This window comes from Myxocyprinus asiaticus, chromosome 10, assembly GCF_019703515.2.
Source record: "Myxocyprinus asiaticus isolate MX2 ecotype Aquarium Trade chromosome 10, UBuf_Myxa_2, whole genome shotgun sequence".
Lineage (NCBI taxonomy): Eukaryota > Metazoa > Chordata > Actinopteri > Cypriniformes > Catostomidae > Myxocyprinus > Myxocyprinus asiaticus.
In genome coordinates, this window is record NC_059353.1 from 15,710,161 (window position 1) to 15,737,571 (window position 27,411).

Here is a 27,411-nt window from a genome sequence, read left to right on the forward strand (position 1 = left end):
CACTGTTCAAAATGTTTTTGTGTAAGCAATAATTGCTGCGTTAGTCAAAACCTTTGAAATCAATTCTTACTGTTCAAATCCCAAAATACAATCTGAGCATGTATAGCCACATTACCCTGGCTAAGTGCACATGTGACCTTTTGCGTGGGCTGTATTTGAGTAATCTCATTGCATTGATTCAATCTCTCAGGTCAGCTTTCACAAAAAAAAAAAAAAAAAAACCTGTGTACAAGCTGTTATTTTGGTCTAAATAGATCTTGGATTGAAAGAGCTGTGTACACTTCCCTAATTAATACACATTTTGGATTAAAATGCCAACTTTTGTTTTGAAAGTTTGTTTTTGTTTAGTTTGCATACTTAAGAGTTTTTCCTAGCATCATTCAGCAGTGTCAAGTGGCAAAGCTAAATACTCCTCTGTTCAACTGAAACAACAACCTTCTGGCTGTTTTAGAATCCAGGAAATCTTTCCTATTTAATTACCATCAGTTTGAGCTTGTTTGAGTCCATCCGATTCAGTCCATATGGCGACCATATTGGTAACGCCTCCAAAGCAACTATTTTCAGTCATGCAAGTACAGAACAAGTACTCTCATCTGGTGGAAAGACTGAAATCTCCAAAAGTGTTTGTCAAGTTTGCATCACAAGCTTTGATTTATTTAGCTCAAATCAGGTATTTTTCAGGTTGGTCCAGCTAAAGCACATTCTAGACTAATTACTGTCGTAAAAGGCGATTTCTTTAACCACTAAATTCCTTTCCTGCAGCTGCCATGTTGAACATTGAAATTTCTTATTCATTTTTCAATTCCCTGTCTCAATGGCCAAAATCATATCTTCTTTAGCTGTTGTGCACTATATGAGGACTTGTAATGTTCCATATCTTTTTCAAGCTTTTACTTTAAACAGCTTGTTTTATGCACCCTGAAAGAACTCTGGTATCTAAGTCAGCTTTGTCTACTCTGTTCATCCTGTGGACAGCTGTGGTCAGCTGCATTCCTTATTAAGCTAATTGGCTTGCTGTGGTTTCCCGGTGTGATTGTGATGGTTCACCGGTCAGGTCTGCCCCCTGCCTCTTAACAAATTTACCATCTACACCTCTCTGACCTTCTGACCCTGGAACAGTGTGGGTAAAGACCTTAGAGCCCTCCCCTGTGCTCACGGCCACTGGTGTCGTGCTTGGTGGTTCCTGCCTGGGGTTGACCTGTATCTTTTCTGGGGGGTTCACAGGAATGACAGGACAGGATGGATTATACCACTTCATTGAGCCTCATGGGGAAGGAAGAGAGAAAAGCGAGGTATGCTTTGTTGAGGCTTTGGTGCTTGGTTAATGAGCGTTAGGAAGATCTGAGATTGTTTAGGAGAAATGAGGGGTGCCGGTTACATCCATGGATTACTGCATTAGAGCTTCAAAGAATATGATGCCACCCGGAGTTCAGGAATTTAGTAAACACCTGGAGATCAGCTTGGCCACAAGGAATGCACCATCCCCTTCATCCCTCAGGTTTAGCATCATGAAACTTGCTGCGGGCAGCAATTCACGGTTGGACAAAACAGATCTCTGCTTAACTTGGCTAGAATTAAGATCTGAAGAGGAAGCTGTTTTCTTGCTTTTTTGGTAAAATATTTTTGACAGTGGAACAAAAAAGTGCAGTGGTGATACCATGTTACAGTGATGGTATCAGATGGTAATACCATGGTACTCTGCTACCATTAGTGGCTGGTGCTTTGCTCCAAGCACTCTGCATAAATTGATAACTAATGTTTTTAATTTCAAACACTGTCAGTCATTTACTCCACCATTTCAATTATTGGCCTTGTGTTGCAAAATTCTGCCCTTTTGTGAGCTCCACCAATAATCAGATGGAAAAATCAGGCTTCCAGGTGGGACAGAAATACATGAATGGAAGTCTCACTATCCAATAAACAATCAGGGAGGGACACAAATTGACGTGTTTAAAGCTTGCTATCCAGTGAACATTGATAGTTGATATTAGGTTTGTGCCATAGACTCCCATTCAAGCAGTGTTTCAGTGGTTCTGTGTGCCATACGTGTACTGACTTGTACTGTACACCGATCAGCCACAACATTAAAACCACCTGCCTAATATTGTGTAGGTCCCCCTCGTGCCGCCAAAACAGCGCCAGCCCGCATCTCGGAATAGCATTCTGAGATGATATTCTCACCACAGTTGTACAGAGCGGTTATCTGAGTTACTTTAGAATTTGTCAGCTTGGACCTGTCTGGCCATTCTCTGTTGACTTCTCTCATCAACAAGGCATTTCTGTCCGAAGAACTGCTGCTCACTGGATGTTTTTTGTTTCTGGCACCATTCTGAGTAAATTCTAGAGACTGTTGTGTGTGAAAATCCCAGGAGATCAGCAGTTACAGAAATACTCAAACCAGCCCATCTGGAACCAACAGCCTCACAACATTAAAGATCCAGCACCACATTTAACTGTGGGCATTGGGTACTTCTTCATCTCCGTGTGCCCCAAACCCATCTCTGGTGTTTGCTGTCAAAAAGCTCATTTTTTGTTTCATCTGACCATAGAACCTGGTCGCATTTAAAGTTCCAGTAGTGTCTGGCAAACTGAAGATGCTTGAGTTTATTGTTGGATGGGAGCAGAAGCTTTTTTTTTCTTGAAACCCTCCGAAACAACTTGTGGTGATGTAGGTGATGTCTGATTTTTTTTTTTTTGTTTTTTTTTTTTTTTGAGACTTTCTGACCCCAAGACCCAACTAATTTCTGCAATTCTCCAGCTGTGATCCTTGGAGATTCTTTGACCATCCTCCTCACTGTGCGTGGAGACAGTATAGACACGCGTCCTTTTCCAGGTCGATTCTTAAGATCTCCAGTTGAATGGAACTTGTTAATTATTGAAAATGGGCATTTTTAATTCTTTGGCTATTTTCTTATTGCCACTTCCTATTTTGTTAAACTCAACAAACTATATTCTTTAGTCTAACCCACTGTGATTGATGATTAAGGGAATTTGGCTTGTGTGTTACCTCATATTTATACCCTTGTGAAACAGGAAGTCATGGCTGAACAATTTAATGTTCCTAGTCACCCAGGTGCACTAAAAATTTAAAATATGAATGGGAATATACTTCAGATATATTTTACTCATTGGAATTTCTAAGGGTGCCAATAATTGTGGCCAATGTGTTTTGGAGAAAAATATTTATTTAATAATTAAATATTTCCCCTCTTTCAATTGTTTTTCTTCAATTAAAGGTTAGATTTTTGTGAATTTTTTGAATGAAAGATCAAAAGGATAAACAATACAGATTTTTTTTCACAGCCTTCTTTGCTCATATTTACCAAGGGTGCCAATATTTTAATAAAAGTGGCTTATGTTATAAAAAGCAGGATAATGCAGTTTAATATTTTACACTTTATTTTTACAATAGATTTTTTATTTTATATAGATTATTTATACTTTAAAATTTTAAAAATGGGGGTGAAGTCATGCGTCCTGTGTAGTCTGTGTAGCAATGACCACTTTCTGATGTATATACTGTTTATATATACTAGATGCTTTTGTTCACTGTCTTTAGCCTGTATTGTTCAACAAATGATGTTTCAGAAACCAATAAGCTGCTAGGCCTGAAACATCTAGAGTCATCTGCTACTTTGTTTTCTTTCATTTCTAGAATTGAGTCTAGTTTTGTTCAGCATGTCAAAAAAGAAATATTCGAATTTAGATGTCATTGCTCCCCATTTCCTTTTAAACAGACGTCGCAGTGGGAGCAGTTATAAACCTTCTCTTCTGTACTGTTCAGCATGACAGTAAGCCTCCTCTTGTTCCCTCTCTGCCTGCGTTCAGCACTAAATGGCTCTCAGTAATGGACAGTAATGCACCTTAACGTCATGCTGCTGATTACAGCACAGCTGAATGTCAGCGCCTAACCAAGCTTAGTGTCAGAACTCCACAAATTCACACCGAAAGAGAACACGTAGCAATTATCCTTAAAGACCTCAGTACTTCCCCTGAAACGTGGACTTTTGGCTTGTCAGTACTGCAGCTGTGTTTTATGTGTAACAAATGTGTCAATGAAGAAAACTAATCAGCTCTTTATTAAACAAACATGTTCGTTTTTGGTTCTTTAGTAATATATCACACATTAATAATATTTACATATCTTACCATGTATGTTAATTCAAAGTTATAAACAGAAAGTTCCTGATCTAAAATCTGTTTGGTGTGACATTCAAAGCTGTTGTTAAAGAAATAGTTTACCCACAAATGAAAGATCTTTGAATAGATTATCACTGAATAATTACTTAAATTTTGGTCTGTTCCTCGAAAAAGTTATTATATGACTTCATAAGACTATAGTGCACAAATCGAGTTGGACTGCATTTCTGATATTTTTATGGTGCTTTTTCATTGGGTTTGTTTGTTTGATATATATATATATATATATATATGTTATTTATTTTTTTGCCCCTGGTCACCATGAACTGTCATTGAGCAGCAAAAACATACACATTTTTCCTTTTGTTTTATATGGAAAAAATAGTAGCATGTGGATTTGGAATGATGTGAGTGTGAATATACAGTATAATGACAGAATTGTCACTTTTGGGTGACCTGTTTCTTTAAATTGCTGATATATGCACATCTGTTGAACTGTTTATGAATGTGGCAAGTTGTATGAAGTACAGTAGATGAAGTTTGTGATTTATTATTTCATTTAATTATTTATTGAATATAAAGCTTTGTATCCTCTTAAAGCTGAAGTGTGCAATTTCTGTGCCATTAGCATCACAGAACGTAATTCCAGATATAATGATTATTCTTAAACAGGTTTCCCGAACCATTCCCCCCATCTCCTATTGGTCAAAATAGTCCAGTTTGGGATAGTCCCTCCCCAAACTCACACCATTGTTTGAGCCAGTGTTGCTATGTTCGGCTGGTTGGGACGCTCATACAAACAGAGCAATGTTTTGACAGAGCCACAGTACAAACTACAAACGTCTCACTTAAATGGATAGTTCACCCAAAAATGAATTTTCTCTCATCATTTACTAACCCTAATGACATCCCAGATGTGTATAACTCTCTTTCTTCAGAAGAACACAAAGATTTTAAGAAGAATATCTCAGCTCTGTCCTTACAGTTCAAGTGATGGTGGCCAGACCTTTGTAGCTTCAAAAATCCCATAAAGGGAACATAAAAGTGATCCATAAGACTCTAGTGGTAAAATCCATATATTCAAAAGCGATATAATAGGTGTGTGTGAGAAACAGATGAAAATGTGTGCCCTGATTTACTCTAAATCTCCATTTTCACTTTTACATCTAAGAGTCACATGTGGACCCTGTTTAGGTTCACTTACACATCTGAAAGTAAAAAGGGACTTAAATATTGACCCGTTTCTCACCCATACCTATTATATCGCTTCTGAAGATATAGATTTAACCACTGGAGTCATGTGGATTACTTTTATGTGGCCTTTCTGTGATTTTTGGATCTTCAAAGGTCTGATCACACGTTCACTTGCACTGTATGGACCTACAGAGCTGAAATATTCTTCTAAAAATCTTTGTTTGTGTTCAGCAGAAGAAAGGAAGTCAAACACATCTGGGATGGCATGAAGGTGATTAAATGATAAAAGAAGATTTTTGTGGTGAACTATCCCTTTATTTTCTCTGCATATTAAGCTAGAAGAAAGTATTTTAACATCTGAACAATTATGTATTTCTGTTGTGGTAATATCACTGTAATGCATGGCCTCTCATTTTAAAAAAAATCCCATGATTTGCAGAATGAAGCTGTCCTCAGTGGAGTGCTGTGTGATGTATAGGTGATTTTCAGAGGGTCTGCTGCACAAACTGACAGGTAGGATTCTGTGGTTGATGGCCGCAGCGGTGGCTAGCTGTGGGAATTGGTGTTGCACGGGGTGCTGCTTCGAAACCAAGTGCTCTCTAGCAATCATCTCCATGAGGGAGAGAGAGAGGCAGTTTCTCCATCCCATTATACCCTCATCTGAAGCTGCCTGCCAAGCCAGCTGCGCTCCTATCTGACAAAGACACATGTCTGGACACATGACCAACACACACACACACACACACACACATCCAAATGTATGTTTACACACAAGGTGAAATACAGCACTCACACTGTCACTCACAGGCTAAAGTTCAAACCTGTTTTCTCAAGCATGTGTGTGAAAATGTAAACATTTTTAAATATAATAAAGGGGAAACAAGGGATCAGCTTGGAAGCAACATATTCAGACATGCCGGCAGCATGGAATAAGAAAAAACAGCAAGTTAAAAAAAGTCACTACCACATTCAAAAGTAGACCAGCAGTATTCTCCAATGAGTCCTAGCAAGAATATATCCACAACAAACGGTAAGTTAAAGAGATACAGTAGTTCACTCAAAAGATAATGCTGTAATTATTTACTCATCCTCTAGTCATTCCAAACCTGTATGGTGACTCCTTTCCGGTGGAACACCAAAAGAGAAGTTTAGGAGAATGTCAAACTGCTGTTTTTCATACAGTGAACGTGGATGGGCACCAGGGACTGTCAAGCTCCAAAAAGGACAAAAAATAAGCCACAATAAAAGCATATAAAAAGTAGTCCATACAACTTTTGCACTATATTGCGAGTCTTTTTAAGCCATTTGATAGCTTTATGCAAGGAACAGACTGAAATTTAAGGCATTATTCACTGAAAATGATTTTAGTGTAATTTTATGGAAAAGAGCAGCTTGGACATTCTGTGATCTTGTATTTTCCACAGAAGAAAAAGTCTCACAGGTTAAATGACATGAGGATGAGGAATTTTCATTTTTAGTGAACTGTTCTTTTAAAATATTTCTATATACAACACTATATGTAGTGATCTGTTTGCAAACATATACATGTATATATAGTAACTAATACTTAAATGCTTCTCTTTGTAGAAAAAGTACACTCACTGTAGAACTCTATTATGTAAGGTAAGATGTATTTCACTGGGCCAATCAGATTTAAAAGGGTCTGGCTTTTAGATTTTTTTTTCCCCCTTAAATTTGCAGGTTGTCCTTGAAAATACTCAAGGTGGATGGACGATAAGGAAGAAATGAGGAGGAAAGTGGAAATGAAAAGGGGGTTTAAGACTGGAGATAATTTTTTTTTAAATCGTTGCCACCCAGATAGGACCCCCATTTTTCAGACTTCCCATCATAGAAGTTCTCGACAGGGATTATGAGAACAAAGGAAGGTACAAAATTGGTCCATCTTCTAGAGAATGTCTGCATCCTAGAATAAAAAAAATAAAAAAATCTGGTTCCTATTTATGGGTTCTTAATTTATCTTGAAAGAACCTTGAGTTAAGGACATAATCATTTAAAAGACATGAAACAGAATGAAGGTCATTTAGTTTGTACCAGGTACTTACGTCCAGTAGCACTGAGCTTTGCTGGCCCCGATGTAACATTTAAAATTTCAGACCTGGATTTGCTATTTTAAAGAGAGAAGCTAAATAAAAATAGACATGGGAAGCCATTAAATGACATGTGTGAAGAGGCCTTAGTCATTAAAAGGAGCATGCATTTGGTTATTGCCCTTTAATGTGGTTAATTGCCCGAGTGTCGGGGCCTTGAGTATGTGGCATTTCTTATTTTCCTGTTTATCCGGCTTTATCCTGAAAGGATTTGACATTTCAAATTAACATTAACTCGAGTGTAGATTGCGATTGAAGATTGGCAATGCAAACAAACACCCCCGTTCAATCCGCACACTTTTGTTATTGCATTATAATACAGATACGAGATTTGAAGTAATTATACATTTCGGAATCATCATCTTGTGCACAGTTAAGTGACAGTGTTGAAATGCTCTCCCAGGTTTACGTAACCAACCCTGCTGCTAAAATTAAGTGGATGTGGAAAAAAGTAAAGTAGGAGAAAACGGTTCTAATTACATGTGGGAGCTTCATCGCACTTCACAGAGAGGCCTCAAAGATACACCCATGTGCCTATAGCAATACACATACACACACACACACACTTTCACATTCAGTTGTACTCGCATGCATTTTTTTGACACCTTGTAGACACTCATATTCCATTGCATCCTCTCACAAACCCACACATTCACTCATACTCATATAGACATCCCGGAGGTACCCTTTGACATTTCAGTACAGGATGAGGAGGAAATAGAAATAGAAGACTAGTTCCTCCATTCATGCAACTTTACATTTGGATTTTGATAGATTTTGATGACAGGCTGCTTCTTGTGTATTACAGACCACTTTAATGGAATAGTTCACCCAAAAACTGGGGCTCTCAGCCTCAAAATAATTAATAAAAAAAAAAAAAAAGCACATTTCAAGTGGTCAGTACAATCCAATGACAGAATGATGACAGAAACAGGGCTGTCAATTGATTAAATGTTTTAGTCAATTAAAAAAAATTATTACATGACATGCAGATCATTTTTCAAATTAATCGCATATATCAATATTACAAATATAATAATAATAAATACAGTGATTCAGAATTTCATATATATTTGTAATATACTGCATTATTGTGGCAGAAGAGTAAAGCATTGGTTAGACAATGGAAAAAATGGCTTTAGAAGTCAATGTATTGTTTGTTTTATTCCCAAATCATTGAGCATAAGCCTACCACTGACCTATAGTCCGCAGCAATCCATTTTATAATTGAGTTCAATCAATCTGTCCTGTTCTTACAACTCCATCTGCGCTATTTTTAACTGTTGGACTATGCGTAAGATTAACACTTTTGAAGCATCTCATTGGTTTTCAGCATCATAACACTGCATTTTTAGAATGCTCTGTTAAATTAAAATAGTTGAAACTTTGAGAATCTTGAGATCCCTGCATTCTCTTGTGCTTCATTCAGCTGTCAATAACACGTCCTGTGTGACCAGCCCTCGTTCTGTGGCTGTGTTGTTTGAGATGTTTGTTGACTGCCCCATGCTGACGTAGCTCTTAACAACACAAAGTTCCAAGTCCTTCAAACGTGAATTGCTCCAATGGTATATGTACTTTTAATATGGAATTTACGCACAGGTTAGGTGGCATGATTAATTGTGTTAATGTATTAAGGTGTTATTTTTATATACTAAAGTATTTTTTTCACACTAAATTAACACAGAATTATTAACAGTGAATTATTCCTTAAAATATGCACAGGAACACATCATAGACAAGAAATTTCATGTTCTTACTATGCATATTTGAAGGCACTTATACCCAAAATACATTATACAAAAATAACCAAATGAGACCTAGAATGCATTATCTAGGGCACACTCTCAAGTTGATATGCATTAGCCAACCTATAGTCTCATAGAATGAACGTTACTATAACTATATTTTCGCCAACTGACTTTTACGTGCCAAATTCTACGTTTTGTTGCAGTTTCCTAGTGAAATTAACAGGCGTTACAACAACTGTACGTTTTATTAACTTTCACACAAATAACGAATACAATATTTTGCTCATTAAAACCTCCATCTAATATTCACCTTAAAAACCTCATCTGATTAGGACACCATTTCACTCACTTTTGGCGCCCCCCACTGGACATTTCACTGGGAAACTGCAGCCAAACGCGTAATAAGTTGCGTTATTTCGTTTTGCCCAAATGTTGCCACGGTCAAGTAATGTTTATGAGACCAGGCTGGCATTAGCTTGTGTTGGTCCTACCAAAAAGACTCACAAACAACTCAAAAACCTTACATTAACAAGCAGATGCCCAATCAAGTTTGCACACATAATCATAAAGATGGAACTAAGAAGAGAGAGAGAAAGAGAGAGAGAAATCACTGCATTAGCTCCCGGTCTCCCTCACAGCATTCATGTCCTAGTTAAAATCAATTCACCCTCATTAGAGAAAATTATGAAAAATGAAAGCTATCAAATAGATCTTTTTGTTGCTGGGTAAGAGTCTATTGGCCATCGCAGTGGCTGCCGGCGGGGAACGGCGTTGAGGGTCTGCTGGAGAGACTTTGTTAAGAGCCTTCACTAATTAGAGTTGGAAACTGATGGCTTTTCACAAGCCACAGCAATTACTGCAGTAAAGGAGAGTGGCAGATAGAAGTGGACTTGAATGAATGAGTTTGTTTTTCTTCTTTTGCCTCGTGACATTTCGAACGAGTGAGAGAGAGCTGAGAAAGACCAAAGGTCAAATGCAAAAATTACGATTCCTCTTACTGAAGTAAGACAGGAATGCCACACCATTTAGTACCTTACTTGAATTAGTTTTGTGTTCGAGGTTGTATGCATTTTGCATTGGCAGTTTTAAGGGCCAGGTGCTCTTTACAGAGAGGATGACCTGGGCTGACACAGCCACAGGAAGGCTACTTTTGTTCCAAAAGCTGGTTCGTGCTTGAGTCACCAGCTCTGTTTTATCAGCTTAATCTAAACCATTTTGTGACCTCACAGTGCTGAATTTTGTGAAACAAGAGCCACAATGACAATCGGGATTCAGCTGCTGATACAAAACACAATCCATTTCCACCCTATACATGTCACATTTTGCTTGGCATTGAAATTTGGGGGCTCTTTACTTCTTTGGTTGCATGTAAATATGGTAGACTAAGTGAAATATGCAGGAAAGGTCTTTCTAGACGCCTTCCTCTCACATCAGAAGTCCACATGCTCCAGACACGTTGAGCCGTGGTGCTCATGCAGGAGATTTACATTCAAACTGACCTGCATTATGTGTCTGTCCCATTGACCCCTCTCTTCCCAAGTAATTTTCTGTCTCCCTTCTACTGTCACTGGCAAAAAAGCCCAAAAAGAAATTAACTTGAAAAGCCATTTTGAATTAGAAGAGCCCTGATCATTACTGAATGAGAGAGAGGATGAGCTATGTGAGAATTTTTACGTCCCGAGAAAGAATATTAAAAGTACTGGTACTTTGTAACAATACAAGCCTTTCTAGGCTACAGTTAATGCTGACTGCAAACTCAATTCGGTGCTGCCTAACTAAAAGACGGCTGCTTTCGAATGCTTGCATATACTGCTCTTGATTTATTTCTTTGTTCTTCCTTACTCACTGTGTACTTAAATGTTTAAAAATAACTTAAAGCAATGTTTACTCATTGAGAAATATTTGAAGGCTATATGCCATTGTTTTAATTTAATTTGTTAATATTTCTATAATTGTGTAACTAAAAATCGTCATAGCATCAATAGAGTTCCATAGCATATTAATTTTTGCTGTGTATTGAAAGTAGTATTTAGAATTGTAAAATTTCACTGGTATTACTATGGAAATGTTGGTACTGTAACAACAACCCGAGTCCCAAGTTCTGCTCGACTCTAGTTCTACCCAGCATTGTTAGCAATCTAACCTATCTGTTGTTTTCTCCTGTAATTCATAAACATGCCTTAAACATATTCTCATAGCTGCATTAGTGGCATAGGTGCATCTGTGCCCTTTTACCTTCTCCTCCTGTTAATTAAATGGCAGAGATCTTCAGAGTAATGCTCAGCTCACATCAGCTCTCTCTAGCCCTGTACTGGGCCATTTGCCCTGTGTGGAATCGATGGCTGTGTGAGAGCTTCTTATAATCTATAACTCACATCACTTGTGTGATGGCAGCACTTTGGCTAAACTCAATTAACAGTCAGAAGAGGGCCTGTGGTTCTGGCTGATTGGATGTGGGTGGATGCATTGGAGTGTGTATGCGTATGGGTGTAGAAGTGTGTGTGTGTGGAGAGATTGGTGTTTGAGATTAGACTCTTTCAAGGCAAACGCTTGTGCGGTTTGGAGGACTGACTGTGATATGCTGGTAGTCAATGCCAGAGAAACTGTTCCATCAGTGTCATCAGTCAAAGCATTCTGGTCTTCTGTGATCTGCCGCACAAGGCCAGAGCACATTATGTGTTTGAGTGTGTGAAGGGTTACGCCAGAGACAGTATAGGGAGGAGCAGACAGACCACTTGTAGAAAAGTGAACTGGATCGCAACACTCAATATGGCGGCTATAAGAAGGGAAGTCCTGCTTTTCTGTTTAAAAAGCTAATCTGTGTTGTTTTTAGAACCCATATGCGAATTAGCTTGGACATTATTTTTCAGTACCAGCCTGGAATTTTTTTTAGCATGAGATTAAGAAGTACAATTTATGAGACCATTGTTTTCAGATTTTATATATTTAAAACTGGATTTTTGGGCTGGCGTCCACAATTTTTTAAATTGTAAAATGTAAAACAATTTAAATTTTAACATTTAAAATCTCACCATTCACACATACTATGGATTAATTGCAAAAAAAATGCCTACTTTTTTAGAGAACCGTCCAAATAAAAATAAAAAAACACTCCAATTATTCATAAAGAATATTGTATGTGTTTATAATTTTATGATAATCAGAAATCTTTTAAATATATATATATATATATATATATATTTATAGATAAATTTTTTGTTGTCCTAACTTTGTAAATATGTAATTCTAGGTCTGTTCACTCAGTCTCACTTTGAAAAGTCTTATTTTATTCCACTAGGTGGCAGAAAGCACTAGAAAAAATATTTTTTTCTCTATCACATTCCATCACAATATGCAGATCTGAAATGTAGGTGGCGCTCTAACGCATTTTACAAAGTTGTGCTCGTCCATAGACATTCGGTCTAATTTTCAGTTCAAGCACCACCCTTGTTGTTTCATTGAATATCTTAGCCTCTGAGTGGACTAGAAGCTCAGTCTAAGTGTTATTAGAAAGCTGAGATCTGGGGGCCTGGGTAGCTCAGTGAGTAAAGATGCTGACTACCACCACTGGAGTCGCAAGTTCGAATCTAGGGCGTGCTGAGTGACTCCAGCCAGGTCTCCTAAGCAGCCAAATTGGCCTGGTTGCTAGGGAGGGTAGAGTCACATGGGGTAACCTCCTCGTGGACGCTATAATGTGGTTCGCTCTCCGTGGGGCATGTGGTGAGTTGTGCGCGTGCTATGTCTCCGCAGTAACGCGCTCAACAAGCCACGTGATAAGATGTGCGGATTGACGGTCTCAGACGCGGAGGCAACTGAGATTCGTCCTCCGCCACCCGGATTAAGGTCACTACGCCACCATGAGGACTTAGAGCGCATTGGGAATTGGGCATTCCAAAAAGGGGAGACAAAAAAATACAATTAGAAAGCTGAGATCTTCCTGTAATGATATAAAATATTTTATCATTAATAGTCGAAAACTTATTTTCTGATGATTTGTTTTGCATGCTTTTCCTTCTGGATGGCGTATATTGTTCTGGACCTCTAAGATATAACATTGGATTATTCAGCCAAGCAAGCTCACAGACAAGTAAACAATGGCACATTTTTTAGAGAACTTCCGAGCATAAAAGAGACGTTCATATTTGATGACCTACAGAAGTCATATTTCATAATCATATTTCATATTTGTGATTTTTTTGAAAATCTTTTTGAATTGTGGTATTTGTATTATTGTACAGTCACATTCCTGAGAGTGAGAGATTTAATTTGATGTATGACTTGTCCATTTATGTGAAGGACTTTTATTTTTATATAAATATTTATACCCCATTACCTCTGGGGGGGGGGTGCTAATTTTCAAGGTGAATGTTTTGAGGCCTTATTTTGGTATTTTAGTAAAATGCAGAAGTGATGGTTATCTCTGAAAAGTTCAGATTCTAAGCTTTCAAATGATACCTCATATGCCTGACTTATGTAGACGGAGACTTCAACGTTTTAAGCATAAACTTGTTTTAGCGATATAGTGCCCCAATTTGGACCCGCCAGTGGGTCCATAGAGTTTAAGGGGTTAAACCAATTTCATATGAGTATGAGTACTGTTGTATGCTTCTTTTTATACAACAGTTCTGTAAACAAGAAGTTAAAGAATTTGTTCACCTCAAAATAAAAATTCTGTCATTATTCAGTCCACCTCATTTCATTCCAAATGCACATGGTATAATTTCTTCTTTGGAACCCAAAAGGAGATATTTTAAAGAATGTCACGATCGCTAATTTCATATAGCAGTTGATAGTGGCTCACTTTTAAGCTTAAAGCACCCAAAAGTGTCACTAAGGTAGTCCATGCCAGAGTTTCCGCTAATACATTTTGGTGCCAGCCAATGTGTCTGGGAATGATGAAGTTTGCCAGACAGATTGGATCTCATTTCGCTGTTTATTTTGCACTGTAAACGCGATGGACTATGCATAATAATATGATATAGGCTAATAATGGCACAAGTCAAATGAACGATAAACGTTTGTTCATTATAGCTGCTTTTTAATTCGGAAAATAAAAAAACGTCAATCATGGAATTTGCGTTTAATTAAAAAAAAAAAAATTTAACAATATATTTATAAATTTATTTTTAAATAACAAATTTTTATGTCATATAATTTCTCACCTTGGCTAATTTCCTTTGGCTCTTTATTTTTATGACTATTTTCCTCTGATGTTTCATAGCACAAAAGTGTTTTGCTGCCAGAGTGAAGTCAAATGTGTCCAGTGTTTCTTTACAACTTGAGATTCACATAAGCCCTGGAGTCCTTCTCTCCAGAAGCTGGCAACGCAAGGCTGTTTTAATGTGATTCTGAACTTAGAAGCTTCTCACTGCTAGTATGTGAAAAGGAAATGTAGGCTGCTTTTGACAGTGTGTGGGATACAACCCAAAGTAACCCAACCCAAGCTTCGGGAAAATTCAACCTCCATTTTTCAATGGCATCATGTCATGCTGTACACTTGTGGCATCAACTAAAGGGGTTGATGACGCATCGTTTTAATATTTTCACCGGACATTGTGCCTGACATTGTTTGAATTTGTCGGACATTTTAACGGTAAAAAAAACTATTATTACTGGCTAACGGAAACCCTGGTCCGTTGACTCCTGGGTCATATTCTAAGTCCTCTGAAGGCGTACGGTCAGCTTGAAATTTATGTAATTAATCACTCTCAAATGAAATCAAATCATTGTTCAACTCAGAGCCCAAATCAAATATGGCGACCCGTAAATAACGTTAAACGTCTTTAGTTCTTTTGTCATGACATTTGGTCTTGAGATGCTGAAGAACCATTGAGGTTTGATGACGTTGGCGTTTTGCCATATTTGATTTGGGCTCAAAATACAGGAGTTGATCAGTGATTTGATTTCATTTGAGAGTGAAAAAACGGCTTAAATTTAAATCTGTTCATCACACAAAGTGATTGTATGCCTTGAAAATATTCTGTACATTATGCACGAGTTGCATGGACTACTTTTGACACTTTTTTTGAGAGGCCTGAAACTAACTGTTGTATAATAAAACAAAATTTTGACACACAGTTTTGAAGATTTTGGTCTTTTCCCATTAGATAGACGATAGGATCTGTACTTGAATGCCTAGAAAATAGCTGCTTTGGAATTACCAAGATGGCCAGTAAGGGCTTTGATTATGAATGCATCTTTGTGCCAGATCCAACTCTGGCACCACAGTCCCCTTTTCCTATGAACAATCCCAGATTGAGATATATTCTTCTTAGCTCATCTCTCTGTTTCTCATCATTCCTACTTTCAACAGTTCCAGAAGGAAGTGGTGCATGTTTAGAGCGCTGGTTACATTTATATTACCAGCTCAGAGGAATAAATGATTGCCCTGTGGTTAGAATTGACATGTCCGGTAATTCATGTTCTGTGGAGAAAGCGATCAGATGTCTGAGCATAAGTAATGACTAGTGGAGGCTCGCACTTGTGCACGGCTCTCTGATGGATGATGAAACTTTTGAGTCAGCTGGAAAAGTAGCCGAAACTCTGGTCTTTTCATTATTCACCAAAGCTTGTCGTTTAGCAGAGGGAAAGGCAGATCTTAACAAATTGCAAAGAAGCTGGATGTTATTAGCTCTCTGCAGCGTTGTTATTTTATTTTTTTATTTTTTCCTCCCAGACTCTTTATGTTCCCCTTTTGTTCACTGTGTTTTACGAGTGCTGAACATGATGGAGTAATTGAGCCTATTTATCAATGCAGATATATTAATATTGCTCCAGTCCTTTACATGCCAGAACAGCATGTATTAGATTAAATATGACCTGTCACAAAATATCAGCATGTTATCCACCCTCACTCTTAGGGCATTTCACATACTGCACCCTGCACATTCTCTATTTTCTGAAGTCATCTACTCTGTACTATCACATGTCACATTTTAAAGTCAACATGAATTTAAAATTGAACCTGTTTACTTTCTTAATACATATTCCTGGTCTTGTTATGTATGTGCATGTTATTCCAAACAACAACATTGTTGTCTTTCACCAAAATTGCTTGTTCCGCCTCTAAAATGACTTTTTCTTGTCAGCTGAGTAACCAAGGTGAGGTTAGCTATTTGTTAATGTTAACCAACAGCCAACTAGCTATTTAGGCTTTGTTTTAGGCTACTATTATAGGTTGACACAATAGTTAACACTATTGTCAATGGTTAACACTGTAATTTAATGCCGGTTAATGTAATAAAGGTGACAGGGAACATCAACAAATAACAGTAGATTTGAAAAATAAGTGTTACCACTGGAATACAATGAGCTATTGAGGGCGAACTGACCTTTAACCTCTCAGTCAAAAAGCCTCCTAAACAAAAGTCTCCTTTTCATTAAGTAATATATTACTGCTTGATAAAATAATATCCTTCCCTTTTTGTTTCTATATCCAAACTTGTAATATATATCTTATTATATACAACAGTTAGTTCTGGTCCTTGAATCTGATTGGACAAGAGATGTTCCAAGAGTGCTAATGTCTCAGACCAGCAGCACTGAGGCGCTTTACTGTTTGTATCGCTCCGCTTGTGTTTGTGGTGTTCTAAACTAAAGCGTAAGAGCAACACAGATGTGTAAAAGATTTAGATGTGTATTTTAATTTATCCCTGTAATATTTAAAGATTTTAGCCAGCAGGTGATGACAAAAGACCATTTTTGTGTGTTATGAGCGAGCTGAGCTGACGTTCATTTGAACGCTTCCAGTCAGCGAGCGGTTTCTTTGAAGTCATCGGTAATTACTTCTCACTCCATGATTGCTCGAATTACTTTGGGAAGAGATGTAAACAAACATTTAACATGGTGGAGGGGAGTACAGTTTCTATAGTGAATGACTCTTGCGCACCGCCACCTGCAACCGCGAAATAGGGAGCGGTTGCAGGACAGCTATTTTTACACAGAGCAAATAGAATGTATTTGACCAAAATTACATTATCTTCAGCAAACTCACTAACACTACATACAGCTGAGGAAAAGAGTTAAAGAACTATAGCTTTACTGTTCAGCTCTGCTTGGGAGTTGTGACAGACACAGGTAATCTCACATAATCAATCGCTACTCACTCTCTCTCTCTCTCTCTCTCTCTCTCTCTCTCTCTCTCTCTCTCTCTCTCACACACACACACACACATCCTTGTTTCTCCAATAACCTGTACAGCCCAAGCCATCATTACTAGTTTTAAAGTGACGTTTTTGAATTACTAACGAATGCTTAAGCGTATCTTTTGAACTAGCAACAGCAGATCCTGATCCATGGTATAATAAAGTAGTTCCATACACAAGGTTTTTTTTTTTTATGGGGGGGTGGGGGTTGTGACAGTCCTTAGTTTTTTCTCATTTATTTATTTAACTGTTATATATATATAAGCAATATCACATTCGCAATCGTGCTGTATGGCCTGTGGCCAAATCACAGCCGTGCTAATATAGGGCCATGCAGCACTCTTGCTCGTGTGATATTGCTTTAATAGCGATTGGAAATGACATTATTAAAATGACATCACAAAATTACAGTCTGCAAATGTTGTTTCATGTTGACTTTACAGCCGTGTGCCTGCCATTTTTGGTCTTGTGTCAGGGATGGATACGTCGAAATAAGTTTCAGCACGGGTGGCCCAGGCCAAATGGAGGTCCAGGTAATAGCACTGATGGGCTCATGGGCTGTGCACAGCGCAAAGGGATAGGGAAGACGCTTTATGACTGGCTGTGTCAGTCTCTTCCGCCAGAATTACCCTCTCTTCTCTTCTCTCCTCTGCTCGGCACGCCGTGAAATGGCTTTCTGTAGACCATTAGCTCTGAAGGAATGGGGGACGAGTGGGACAGAGGATATAGCACAGGCCTGTGCTTCCACCGTGCCATCCTATTGGCCTTCATTACGAAGCTTAGCTTCTGACACACATCACCCAGCATGTCTGTCAATCAGACACCACCATGTTTATTTCTGCCCACCATCACCCTGGGCAGAGTACAGCAGGGGCCCAATTGATCAGTCTGCTGGGTCCTTAAATTTTTGCTGCAATGTCATGCTTTATGCACTTTTTTTTATGTCCTGTTAAGTTAAGAGCAAGCAAAGGTTTTTTGATTTATTTTTGTTTCTGTCTTAGGCCTATCTCACAGGAGGATTGTGAAGCAATATGTGATAAGAAGCCTGAAAGTGACTCTGAAAATATGTTTTGTTCTCTCAGATGATATTTGCAATGAATGGCTAAAGATGAGGTGACCAAAACATTTGCTTGCTTGTAGGAACACTGCTACTCACAAGTAAACGTCAGTATCTCGCAATAAATTGCCGGCATATTTTTCTGTAATACTGTGAGGAATTCCTACAAACCTGATCTACGCTCCTTATAACTTATAGTCATACACCTTACATTTACAGGTGTGGGAAGTTTCTCTAAAATCTCTCAATTAATGACTCAAACATAAAATATATACATGATAAACTGTATATGCATTTGTTCTTAAAGTTGAGACTAAGCTGATTTAGACCTTTTGACAGACACAAATTTAATGTCATAAGTGTTATGCATATGTAGAATAGTCTGATATTTCTTTAAAAATAAATAACCATTGCATTCTTTTAAAAATCTTAATAATAACTTGTATTGAAACTAACTGCTGTCTAGATACATGCACAAGAAAGTGAGCAAGCTCACGGATATTTAGAGAGGTGTATATGCCCTTCAATATGAACCCAAATATGTAACATACACCAGGTGTACCATATTTTGATATTTCATGTTCACCATAGAGTAAATCAATTATTATGTGGAGCCAGACATATCTGACATGTATTTGCTTTATGCTGCACAAGATCAATGTATTGATATCATGTAATTAGCATTTAATGGCACACGGCAGACTACACAGCATATTTTGTTCAACCTCAGTTAGGAGAGAGAGAAGCGAAAAGGCCAGATTAGTGTGCACTGTGAAAAGGTTTCTCCATGAATAAACTCGTTTATGGGTTATTAACATTTAACAAGTGCCATTTCCAGCCCTGCGAGTTTGGCTGGCTTGAGCAAACTTTTGATAATGTCGCGGGTGAGAGTTTGCGCGAGCAGATCAGGAGATTTATCCAGTTATCCTGGCAGGCGAGACCATCTAATGAGGCCGGGGGGGATGCCAGTTGTTTTAGGGTGTGAGTCAGCAGGTGCCACCCTGCCTTCCAGAACTCTATCCTACACCTCTCCCCTCCTCACATTCATTTGTTTGTTTACCTTGCCCGCAGTGAACTGTAAATTCAGACTGATTTCATCTGTGTGTTTTACATATGCATGAGCCCTGTGCCCTGCACTGCTCAGAGCAAAGGAATGGAATACACACACTCTAGAGGGACCAGCAGTGCCCCCTGTGCAAACACACACACACACACACACACACACACACACACCCCACACAAACACTGGTCTCTGTGCCTACACACACATTCGATGACACAAATTAACTTAGTCATACACACCTACTCGTGTACTGAGAATTTAGAAAGGGATTTTCAAAAATACATGAAAATAAAGCATATTTAAACATTTGTTGGCAGTTGACTAGAAACGGGGTTTGCAACCTACAGGGTATGGATTTGTCACTCCAAACCCATATTACTTGCTTTCTTCTGAGGACATATTTTTTCGTACAATAGCAGTTGATAGTGACATACCTTAAAGCTTAAAATAGCATACAAATGTTTCATAAAAGTAGTCCCTGCAACTCATGCATCATATTCCAAGTCTTCTAAAGACATGCTATCACTTTGTATGATGAACAGACCGAAATTTAAGTTAAATTTAATTTAAGTTGTTATTGACCATCAAATTAAATTAAATCATTGAACAACTCAAATATGATGTCATGATCCACTGTCATATTAGCTTGAAATGACAAAGGTGAGTAAATAATGACTATCCCTTTAAATTAGGTAAATCATCATTAATTTCTTCATCTAATTTCTGGCCAGAGACTAGATGTCTGGAAAGGTGTTTTTATTCTCATTTGCTCTATCAATGTCAGGTTTGTGATGTGTTTGTTTCATACCCCTGAGTTTTTCCATTTCTCATGATTAGCTGGTTCTTGGTCAGTGTGGATTGGCAGCTTCTGTCCAGAGTTAAAAGCACAGATGGCAAGAGGGCAGAGTGTGGAAACGGTTAGCTGTATGGTGTGAATGTGAGGCCAAAGCCAAATAATGAAGCACATTTCTGCAATCATTACAGTGGGAGAGATCCAGGCAGATATTGATCCCTGTTGGGGAAGGATCATTGAAATATGTGTCTATACCAAATATTGAACTTTGAAGGCCAAGACCTATATCTCTCAAATAGTGATGTCTGTTCTATTTGGAGATACGTTTTTTTCTTTAACCCTCCAGGCACATGATCTTGTGAAATCTTTGCTCAGAACCATCATCAGCATTCAAAGACGCCCACTTCTGTGATACTTGTTGAGTTCATTGCATCTTGCAGGGCATCTGACAAAGGAGAGGTATAGATAAAGGAAAAAGACACATATGATTAAAAATAAATTACTCATTGGCTGTAAATTCCCTGACTTTCATAGTATGTATTGCATTTGTTGAACTTGCTTGAATTTACTTCCCAACTGTGGATGAAATATGTTCTGTAGGCTTGGGATCGATGCCTTTTGTATGCATCAACAATCATACGATTTTCCCTATGATTATCGAGATATATCGGGATTTTCCTGATTGATATGATTACCCTTTGCACAATAGATGACATGGCACATTCTAAATTGGAAACAATTATTTTCTATGGTACAAACACACTGCTGGCTCGCTGTCTCCGGAGACTGCTCAAAAATGTGCAGCACCACGGAGCGCAACTCACATAGTTTTCCATTAAATTTGACCCAAATCATTATCAAAGGACAAAGGCTATTTAATCTAGCCATCAGTGGGAACAGTTCATCAATGTCTGCTAATCTCCAACATGTTTTCACTAAATAAGTGTGCAGTTTACTACAATAAAATTGCTGTTTTATAAGAGAAGTCACAAACGATTTTGTCAGTTTACGGCCTCCCCATTCATTTGTATGTTATCCGCAAACGGTGACTTACTGTCGTAACACGGCAGTTTACCGTTACGCTCTCTCCAATGGTAAAACGTGGAGGTTGTTACCTCAGTATAGAAGATCTTTGACTCTTAAATACCAGTCCTATGTTGTGATACTTGTCCTTTGCGACCTGCTTCATGAAATGTTATATCACCCCCTTGTTGTCTCCCAGTGCTATTATGCAAGACAATAAACAGAAGCCCAAGAAAGCACACAAATTAGACTTCTAATTTAAATGTCAGCTAATGGAAGATGCCCAAAAAATATATAGATACAATGATGTACCTATCAGTAATCGATATATCAATATTTTATGACATGCCTAGTGTTCTGCAAGTATGTAGATGTGTAGTACAAATACATTCCTGGACCGTACTATATGCGCCAGGTTGGCAATGTCTTTTGACCCTTGTGTTTTTTTCCACTGTAAAAAATTATCTTAGTGAGTATTTTTGTAAGATATTTACTCTTGTTTTCAAAGAAATCTAACACATTTTGAAGAGGTTTATGCTCACAAGAAAAACTATTTGCCAAGGGGGTGAGAAAAATAAACTTGCTTTCCCTATCAATTGTTTATTTTTCTTACTCCATTGGATTATTATTTATTTTTTTATTTTTTAAAGGATAAACCTCAATATTTATTTATTTGTTTATTAGGGCCAAGCACTGTATAGTTGTTAGTTTTCTTTTTATTATTATAATTATTCTGGCTTGAAGACTATGGCAGCCCATAGGAAAGTTGTGAAATTTGGCACACAGATACATGCCAGTCCCAACATATCTCATTGCAAATTTGTAAGCTTTTAGATAAACTAAACCATTCTCAAATAACACTTTAACGAATTCAAGCATGCCAAAATGGACGTGAGGCTGTATCTTCGCAGCGCTTTGCCGTTTTGAAAAGAAACTTGGCATCAGTCATCAAAAGCATGACGGGAGGGTACCGGCACAGTTTCGGCACAGCACCACCTGCTTGTCAAGAGTTAGGAAAAATAGACATTTTTGCATAGGACTTCTGAATAGTTTGGTCTAAAGTCATGAGACTGGTCTCTTTAGATTTCTTGGGGAATGCAGAATCAAAAAAATACCCAGTATTCCTAGGCCACTTTGCGCATCAGCCATTTTGAATTTTGTCATAATTTGCTGTATTTTTACAAAAGAGATGGCATAAATTTACAATACTGGGTATGTGTCATTGGCACACCGTCCTGTGACTGCTCTCTTTAGATACCCAATTTGCCATGGTCGGCCATTTTGAATGTAATTGAAAATCTACTCCTTAGACTTCCTCCTAGGCGTACATCCGATTGACACGAAATTTGGTGCATATCATAACAAAAAAGTATCAAAAGCTTTTTGATAGACAAAACGGTTCTTGAATTACGCATCTACAAAGTTGATGGCAAGACTCCAAAAAGGATCTGAGGCTGTATCTCAGCAAAGCTTTGGTGTTTAGAAATGAAACTTTGCACAGTATATCTCATCACCACCATGCCCTGAGGGTACCCGAGCAGTTTGGGCACAGCGCCACCCAGTGACGTGGAAATCTGGAAGATTGCTATTTTTACTTGTATCTTTTGAATACTTTGTGCTAAAATTGTGATGCCTATACCAAACTTGGTATTTGACCTCATGATCATGGGATTCCATGTAAAGTTTCAGGTTGGGTTTCAACCTAGTGGCCAAAAGCTATCAAAAATGGTAACATCTACAAATAATCTGCAATCTGCTTGATTTAAAATGATGATTCTCAATGGATTATTCGGCTATGCTTGCTTAACTGCTTACTCTGCTGTTTAAGTGCTTTGCCCCAGTAATTGCTGCTTGCAGCTATATTGTAATTTTTAGATTTCTCTGATACAAACCTTAATATCTTATGTCATTTTGCTTCTTAAGAATGTTGAGATATTTTTAGTGGAAAACAAGACAAAAATGCTGAGTGAGAAAACAATTTTTTGCAGTTTTGACCTATGACAATCTAACAATAATTGTGAAACCAATTTACTTGTGTGTTGTTTATAAAACCTTATCACAAGGAATACCTTTCTTGGTACCTTTCTGTGTACACTTAAATGAGCCACCCGTCTCACAGTTCTCTGCCTCACAGTTTTGTTTTGTTTTTTGTCTGTCGGCTTCTCAGCTCCTTTCACCTCATGCGATAGCAAAGTGTCCACTGGTTGCACACTTTAGAATCTCAACAGATGCAGTAAGCCATCTGGGTATTGTTCACCTATTTTATCATGAATATTGAGTATTCCGACATCCTACTCCATTGACATACTGCTTTTTGCATACTCTGTAACAGTGAAGTACGCAGATTTTCGCACATTTTATTTCCTCTTTCATTCTCCTTTCATTCACACTTATTTCTCTGCTTGTCGATCACTGGCCCCTTCCTCAAGTAGCCTTTTTTCCAAATAATATGTGCCTGTCCTCTCATCTTATATATTGAATCCCTGAAGACATACAGTTTTGAGAGACGGAGAGGAAAAATGTGGCTAATATGTAGGCAGGAGGGCAGCCATTATGAGGACAGTGGAGAGAGAGGTGGCGGCACAGCGAGCTGTGTATTTAAAATCAGCTCATCGAGACAGATGACACAATTTCACACATATTGCCCTCGGAAAAGAAGTCGGTTTTTAAATATTGTCATCTGTCAGGCACTGTCAGGCACTGCTAAATCTACTGGAATAAATTTCTCATTGATTATATGTCAGTATTTATAATTTATAAAGTTGCCTATATGTGTCTGGGTATAATTTTCCCAATCCCAATCCTCTGTCACCTTTTTTGCTTTCGTGGGTGAAGAGGGACTAGAAGACAACGAGAAAAACTTTAAACGTTAGACAAATGGAGGTGGAAAGTCTCTACAAAATGAAGTTGCTGCATCTGAATATCTATTCAGGCTCTACACTGCCAAAAAGAACTTTCTTAATCAGAATTTGTTCCGGTTACAATATCTAAAATCCTTAAAACAAGATAAATTTACTTTCAGTAAGAATCAAAATGGCTGAAGATGATAATACTTGCTTTCAGGGAATTGGCAAAAAAATAAAAAATGTCCTTAAGCATACGAAATGTGGTGAGGTTTATGCCTAAAACTAGATATAAAAGTCTTAATATCCTGGGCAATTTTGCCTCTAGTAAATTATTCTTGTTTAAAGAGAAAAAAAACCCCACTGATGTAGAAAGTTATTTGTGCAGTGTAAACAGCATAATTGGAAATGCTGTGAGCAAATCCCATTAAAAGCGTTGGTCTTTAGAGAAAGGAAACGGGAGATACTCGCAAATCTGTGTGCTGAATGAGGGAGGTTTAGCCATTCTTTTAAGAGATTGCTCATCTTGCTATTGTAATGCGCACAGTTAATCTTGCTCTTTCTTGGGCTCGAGTCAGGCTTAGTCCAGGAGGGTTGGAGGACAGCTAGGCTCCATCCTGTTTTCAGAAACATAATCTGGGATCTGGCTTTTACCCCCTCCCCATGACTCTCTGTACTAAATCCCCAATAAGCAGCCTTTGTGAGCAACTCACACTGCCTTTCATGGCTTGATTACAGGACACAGCATGTATTTTAGGGGGAATGCAACTCTGTGATTAATGCAGAGGGTGAGAGTGAAGGGCCAGCATCCTGTCTGGAATTTAGCATTAAATGAATTTTTCACATGTTAATTCGTGTCTAAAAATGAGCTCTACAGTAATCTATCATGACCGATAGAGGTGTCTGTCTGGTAGAGTAGGTGCCAGCACACCTGGGTCAGAAATTAACCATGGAACAGGTAAAAAATGCAACTGAAAGTGACAAAAATCTATTATGCCCACACCGTAGTAACCTTTAGCAGTCAGATATCTTTATTCAATGTCTCGGAGGCAAGTTGTGGCAAGGAGGAGGGTGGGGCCGGGCCGGGCCATGATGACACACGCCTAGTCCCTAATCAAGCTAATCAAGCTGACGAGAGGGATAAAGGCACCCGGAGGTGGCAGTTCGAGAGAGAGAGCTGTAGGCAGCTGACCTATGTGTGTTTATGTTTGTGTGTTTTTGTTTAATTAAATATTACTTTGATGCTTCGTCCAGTTCTCGCCACCTCCTTTCCCTGTTACCCTGTTACACAAGTGTTAATGATTGTTTATCTAATATGAAGGGGTTTTTCATGAAAAATAATAAAATCTGCTTTGAAAACACTGAATTTCATGTAAAAACTCCCCTTAAATAGTCAGTATATTAAACTGTCAACAATGATTCAAACTAACATAGTGATAGGCCATTTATTTAAAATGTATTCTAGCAGAGCTTTTACTGTGTTATGATATTGTGCATTATTTAGAGCTACTTTTGTATTTGCTGTTCATTTGATTTTATAGGAAACATCTATAATTGTTTAGATTGAGACATTATTTGATATTAAAAGGACTACATGCTAGTTCCTCCCAAGGTTTTTCACCTAAGCAAGTTATGGAGTTTTTTATTTTTCTTCTTTTTTTTCCTTAACACAGTCGCCTTTGACTTGCTCACTCTAGGCATTTTCTGTAAAGCTGCTTTGAAACTATATACACCGATCAGCCACAACAATACAACAACCTGCCTAATATTGTGTAGGTCCTCCTCATGCTGCCAAAACAGCGCAAACCTGCATCTCAGAATAGCATTCATAGATGCTAATCTTCTCACCACAATTGTACAGAGTGGTTATCTGAGTTACCGTAGACTTTGTCAGTTCAAACCAGTCTGGCCATTCTCTGTTGACCTCTCTCATCAACAAGGTGTTTCCGTCTGCAGAACTGCTGCTCACTGGATGTTTTTGTTTTTGGCACCATTCTGAGTAAATTTTAGAGACTGTTGAGTGTGAAAATCCCAGGAGATCAGCAGTTACAGAAATACTCAAACCAGCCCATCTGGCACCAACAATCATGCCACGGTCCAAATCACTGAGATTACATTTTTCCCCCATTCTGACGGTTGATGTGAACATTAACTGAAGCTCCTGACCCGTATCTGCATGACTTTATGCACTGTACTGCTGCCACATAATTGGCTGATTAGATAATCGCATGGATGAATGTTGGTTCCAGATGGGCTGGTTTGAATATTTCTGTAACTGCTGATCTCCTGGGATTTTCACACACAGCAGTCTCTAGAATTGACAACAAATTGTGCCAAAAACATCCAGTGAGCAACAGTTCTGTGGATGGAAATGCCTTGTTGATGAGAGAGGTAAACAGAGAATGGCCAGACTGGTTTGAACTGACAAAGTCTACGGTAACTCAGATAACCACTCTGTACAATTGTGGTGAGAAGAATAGCATCTCTGAATGCTATTCTGAGATGCGGGTTGGCGCAGTTTTGTCGGCACGAGGGGGACCTACACAATATAAGGCAGGTGGTTTTAATGTTGTGGCTGATCGGTGTATATTGTCAAAAGCACTATACAAATAAACTTGACTTGTTTTTATATATTGCAACTTTATAAAGAACTTTATTCAGGGCTTCCAGACTCATGAAAAACCTGGAAATATCAAGGAATTTTAAAATTGTTGTTTCCAGGCCTGGAAAAGTCATTCAAATTAATTAAGACTTAAAAAGTAATGGAAAAGTCAAAGAAATTTTGATTGCGAATATAATTTTTCTTGTTATACTCATCTTTAATATATTTGGCCAACCAGTAAAATCTTTAAAATTATGTTCAAAATGTTTTAAGTAATCACGACCAACTTGAAAAAATCATGAAAAGGTAATGGAATATTTTTTGGTCAAAAGGTGTGGGAACCTGTGTATTGCAGTCCAGTTTTGGTTGTTGTGTCAAGGCAAACCCCCACCCTTCTCGGTTCTTTTTCACTATGCTTTCTTCTTGCCCTTTACCAGATGCCAGTGAGAAACCCTGACCCCAGACTGACACCCCGCTACGAGGATGTGGAGCGACACTACGCCTCCCTGCCCAGGTAAGAGCGGCCACCATCAATCCTCCATCCTCTGTGGCAAAACAGAGAGAGATGGATGTTTGAAGGCGCAGAGATGGGAGAAAGAGAAGATGGAAAGGAAGAGAATTAAAATGAGAAAAGAGGGGGGGAGAGCAGGTAGTTGTCTGTCTCTCTCTCTCTCATTTAGAGCTGAATAATCATCT

The 27,411-nt window shown here is 38.2% G+C and overlaps 1 protein-coding gene across 1 annotated transcript in view; it reads left to right on the plus strand.

The window, feature by feature from the left end:
• The window catches only part of LOC127447162 (partitioning defective 3 homolog B-like), a 502,153-nt gene that overhangs the window by 459,061 nt on the left and 15,681 nt on the right, over positions 1–27,411 (plus strand). The window contains exon 22 of the mRNA XM_051708779.1: positions 27,153–27,229. Coding sequence (XP_051564739.1) covers positions 27,153–27,229 — 77 coding nt within the window. The remainder of the gene's footprint in view (positions 1–27,152; positions 27,230–27,411) is intronic.